The following is a 5,000-nucleotide window of genomic DNA, read 5'->3' on the forward strand; positions in this document are numbered from 1 at the left end:
GAGTGGAAGGTGCTCGGCCGCTCTTCGAATCGGTTCCTTTGGCTTGATCATAACGGCGGTCATCCCCATGCATCGCATTTCAAATCTATGACTTGAAGCGTGCACCATCACCGATTTCATAACCCTATAAATTAATTCATCGTCAGATCTTCATGAATGGCGAGTTAGTGCAGGAAGGGACCTGGCTGCCGGTGTCCAAGGTGGTCCTTCCGGCCAACGGGACGCTCGTCCTCGGCCAGGATCAGGACGAGGCCATTGGAGGCTTCGACGCCACGCAATCCTTCTGCGGGGAGTTCACGGACCTTCAGGTTGGGGCTTTTAAGATTCCAATCCATTCACTGAGTCCTGTGGGCCTTGGCAGCGTTAGTGCTCAGGATCTGATCAAAGCGATATAACGACTTATAAATGCAACGACAGACAAATTTCCTCAAATCTATCAGTCCTCAAAATATAAAAGAGAAAGAAACAATGAAATAAATGCATGAAACAAAAATGCACAATTTGCAAAGCTAACGAAGGATCACGGCCGGTCTGTTAAAATAGCGAGAGGTCCGAGCCAGTGAATAGTCATATATACGGACATACATACACACGAAAATAAAGGCATTTCTGCCGATCTGTTTGACAGATATACAGTAATCTATCCATTCGGTTGATATGCATATCTAGACTGAGAGATATGCATTTATTCATATGCATTTGCTTGTCTGTATAATGCATATTCACTGGGTCGGGCCTCACGCAAAGCTAACAAAACGGCCGATCTTGAATATGACAAACCGCACTCTCATCCTCGACCCAGATATACAGTAAAATGCTGGACGGCTTCGACATGAAGGACATCACCACCTGCGAGTCCCTGATGGTGGGTGACGTCCTCAGCTGGAAGGACGCCAAGTTCGCCATGAATGGAGACTCGAGAGAAGTAATCCCTTGTCTCTACAGAAGGAACGGCCTTTGGGGTTACTTGTTGTGTAGAAATTGGGTTGGAATCGTTTACGTAGAGATTAGGTTTTATATCAGTACGTGGTAGTAGTGATATTGATGGTTATGGTAATGATGATGAAGACGATGTTGTTTATGATGATGTTGATGATGATGATAATCGTGATAATGATAATAATATGATAATAGTAATGATAGTGAAAATAAAAATTATAAAGATAATTATGGAAATAATATAATTATTAATGATAATAACAATAACAGGAATAGTAATAATAACAATAGTAATGATGATAATAATTATGATATTAATGATGATGATGATAGTGATAACAATGAAAGTAGCATAATAATGATAATAATAATGATGATAATAAAGATAATGCAATAACAACAATAAAGCCATTAGGATCAAAGTTCCTGTTTTGCGTCCACTTCCCAAATAGATTAATTATTTTCCATAGATTTCATTCCTTCCCAAAAAATATGAATTGATGACTATGTAAAGCTGTTCTCTTGTCATGTTTATTTTTAGAGAGAATACTTTAACCAGCATGAATGAACAGTTATGAATATCCACAAGAACTAAGAAGATGATTTGATGACTTTGAAAAACTGTTGTTCTCTTTTTTAAATGTTTGTATAGATAAATCATGAATAATGAATAAGGAAGAATATTCTCAGTTTTCATTTTCTCGGACAGAAAACAGAACTTCCATTAATGTAGCCAAATGATATTAATAATTCTACAAAAATAATGATAATAATGCTACTACTACTACTACGACTAATAGTAATAGCAATAACAACAACAATAATGATAATAACAATAATGATAATAATAATAATAATAATAATAATAATAATAATAGCATTATCATCACCATTCACCGGGCGCCACATAACTCCCCAGTCAGTCACGACCCTGATGGCCACCTGCGAGGTCCGGCCTGTCCCCTTCTTCATGTTCCTCGACAAGCTGCAGTTCCGGGAGTCGACGGCGCTGTGCTCCTCGTTCGGGGGCGAGCTCGCCACGCCCATGAACGCCGACGAGCAGGAAACGCTGTTCAGGTGGGTGGGGCAGCAGGCGGGCGTTTGATGTCTGCCAGTGTCTCTCTTTGTAGTTATCGATTTATTTAGTTGTAAGAAAACTATAAATATCTAAGATTTATCAGCGTAAGAAATTGAGTAGCTTCTGTTGACCTGCTGCAGGCTATCTTCCGTGAACGCAGACATCTGCGCCGCCGACGGAGGCGCGCTCATGTGGCTGGGGATCCAGGACGAGAACGAGGAGAAGATCTGGCGCTACTACAACTCCCACGAGGAGGTGCAGTTCCTGCTGTGGGCGCAAGGGCAGCCCAACGGCGGCGTGCTGGAGAACTGCGCCGTGATGAAGGGCGGGACTTTCCAGGGCACGTGGGTGGACAACGCGTGCAGGAAGTCGTTCAAGTTCTGCCCCGTGTGCCGCGTGCGCATCCCCGTGTTCCTGCGGCTGCGCGGCATCTGCGACAGCAACCTGTACGACGACCGCTTCATCCTGGCCGGCCTGCGGAACCAGAAGCCCTACTTCCGAGGCTACTACCGCTCCCACGTGTTCCACGACGGCCTCGGCTGGAGGCTCGAGAACATCCTGGAGAACAACACGTTCGCCGTCATGGAGGAGTCGGGCTCCGTCGACTACCCCATCGGCAGGAACAACTGGAGGTTCTCCCATGGGTTCTGCGGCCGGAAGTCCGGGGAGCTGATCTCGATGGCGCTCACGCAGTGCCAGAATAACGTGAAATTCACCTGCAACGACGGCAACTGCATCGACATCGACCAAGTGTGCGACCGACGGCCTCAGTGCAACGATAATTCAGACGAACTTGACTGCAGCATTGTGCTGAAACCAGAAGGTAAAGGCACGAACACACTTCTTAATCGCCAGATATAGTATATGAAAATATACTATATACACTTCAAATGAATTATGCTTTCCTAAACACCCTCGTGTTCCACAGGGTACCAGCCGGAGCTGCCGCCGCCCTCCCTCAACAACAGCGGACCGCTGCCGGTGTTCCTCAACCTCACCCTGGAGTCCTTCAAGTCTGTCGAGCCCATTCGCAACCACTTCACAGTGGACGTCGTCGTCAAGTACACTTATGTTTTTTTTCTCCTTAATATTAATATAATATATATTTTTTTCCACCCGTAGTATTATTGGTATTATTGGAAGTGCAACTCCACACCTAACTTAAAGAATCTGAGCTCACCGTGTGGTAGAACACCTCATTCTATGATAATTTTCTTCTATACCATTTTCTGCGCAAATTGATAATAACGGCGTTATAGAGGGTATAAAATCCACGATTTCCAGGAGCCGCGGTAACCTTCCGCCTCCAGCGCCGCGACAAAATGACAAAATTTCGTTAAGAGCGACGGGAAATTGGACGGATTTGTAGCGGATGACGTATGCGAGGGAAATCAAGTGAGCCAATTAGATTCGTGCGTGAATGTGACGTGAACATAGACACCCAATAGAACCAATCAGATATGGAATAGATCATCACGTGACAATAGAAGCTGGGCCTTCAAATCAGTTCCATCATGGGTAGACAGTGTGTAGGTTGTGAGAACAATTATTTCGATTTCACTGTGAAATATCAACAAAATAACGAAGCAAACTTACTAAATCTACATTACGGTGTACTGCCAGTGGAAGTACAATACTCGCACTGTAAGACATCGTGTCATTACAGAAATGACAGACACCATTGGGTTTGTGATGCATGGAAAAGGATTTAAAATACATAACGAAGAAAGCAGTGTTAGTATGAACGCAATTCCCGCCAACAGCGACCTGGAATACCCCGACGGTCCCAGTGACCCGCAGCCTGGCCCGTCTGGAGTTAAGGCTGAAGGCATGATGAGGTTAAAACTGTTCCTAGGTCTGAGCTCTCTCCTGCTGGAACATAAGGGGTGACAATTTTACAGACCTGGTTTGCCCAGGCTCAATGCTGTCGGAACATACGAGGTGAAGATTTTGTAGACCAGGCGGGGGGTAGGGGGGCGGTAGCCCTTCCTGAAAGGGGTTTTAAGGGGACAGCGCCCCCTATACAACTCGGAAATTTGTTAATATACTATGCTTACTAGTATTCTACCGATATTTCTCGAAATTCCCAGATATGTAGGCCTATCATGCCCTCCCCTGCTATCGAGACCGTTATCGTAGTTGTTTTGTTTGCGAAGGAAATGAGTGCTAGATTCGTTCGAAACACGACGAAAGCTATTGGAAAATTATTCTATTCACCCAAAAATGGTGTGGGGCTGCATTTCCAAATTTACCCTAATTCCATTTCGATATCGCTTCTGTGTCTCAGGATTTTCATTTCTTAAAAAGAATCCCACATAGCATTTGTAAAACAAGAGAGGGAAAAACTCCCAACACATGTCCTCATGGCCAACCTCACACCACTGCAGGATGATCTGGAAGGACATCCGCCTGCACTTCAAGAACCTCAGGGAAGACAGGCAGCTGAACATCGTCCTACCTGAAGACGCGAAGGAAATCTGGGTTCCTGTGGTGGACTTCCTCAACGCAGAAGGCAACCAGAACTCAGAGGTTGATCTTCACTCCAAAGTCACCATAAAACGACTTGGGGGGAAAGTGGAAGACAACGTCGAATTATCCAAAGAAGGTGAGAAAAGCCAGTGCATGTTCGTCGTGCCTTGTTTCATGGGATATAGGGCCGCTGGTGTGGTTCGCGCTTGGCCTTGGTTGAACGACTTTGGTGTGGTTCGCGAGATTTATGCTTGGTGGTTCGTTGCCATCTTTTGAAATTTGGTTATCCAACTTTCCTGACCCAACATGGTAAAAATGCATTCCATAGCAAATCATATAATTCTTTGCCTTTTCTGTTTTGCTAATCGCACGTATCTGTTTAGCCAAAATGGAAAAATCGAAGCAGTGAAAAATAAATAAATAAAAAGATGAAAATGGAATCACTAATAAAATATCATTCATGTTCTGAAAGCTTTCGCAACTGTTCTGCAACGGAGGGCTAGAAAGCTGCATC

At 44.4% G+C, this 5,000-nt stretch overlaps 2 protein-coding genes across 3 annotated transcripts in view; one reads left to right on the forward strand and one right to left on the reverse strand.

The window, feature by feature from the left end:
* The window catches only part of Cib2 (Calcium and integrin binding family member 2), an 18,377-nt gene that overhangs the window by 8,276 nt on the left and 5,101 nt on the right, over window positions 1-5,000 (reverse strand). The gene's annotated exons all lie outside the window — the stretch shown is intronic.
* Window positions 1-5,000, forward strand: part of LOC113820950 (gamma-aminobutyric acid receptor subunit rho-2) — a 6,755-nt gene that overhangs the window by 240 nt on the left and 1,515 nt on the right. The window contains exons 1-5 of the mRNA XM_070139550.1: window positions 1-925; window positions 1,859-2,016; window positions 2,158-2,840; window positions 2,946-3,078; window positions 4,405-4,622. The exon at window positions 1-925 is cut by the window's left edge and continues 240 nt beyond it. Of these exons, the coding sequence (XP_069995651.1) occupies window positions 815-925; window positions 1,859-2,016; window positions 2,158-2,840; window positions 2,946-3,078; window positions 4,405-4,622 (1,303 nt within the window). The 5' untranslated portion in view covers window positions 1-814. The remainder of the gene's footprint in view (window positions 926-1,858; window positions 2,017-2,157; window positions 2,841-2,945; window positions 3,079-4,404; window positions 4,623-5,000) is intronic.

Source organism: Penaeus vannamei, chromosome 25, assembly GCF_042767895.1.
Source record: "Penaeus vannamei isolate JL-2024 chromosome 25, ASM4276789v1, whole genome shotgun sequence".
Classification (NCBI taxonomy): Eukaryota; Metazoa; Arthropoda; class Malacostraca; order Decapoda; family Penaeidae; genus Penaeus; species Penaeus vannamei.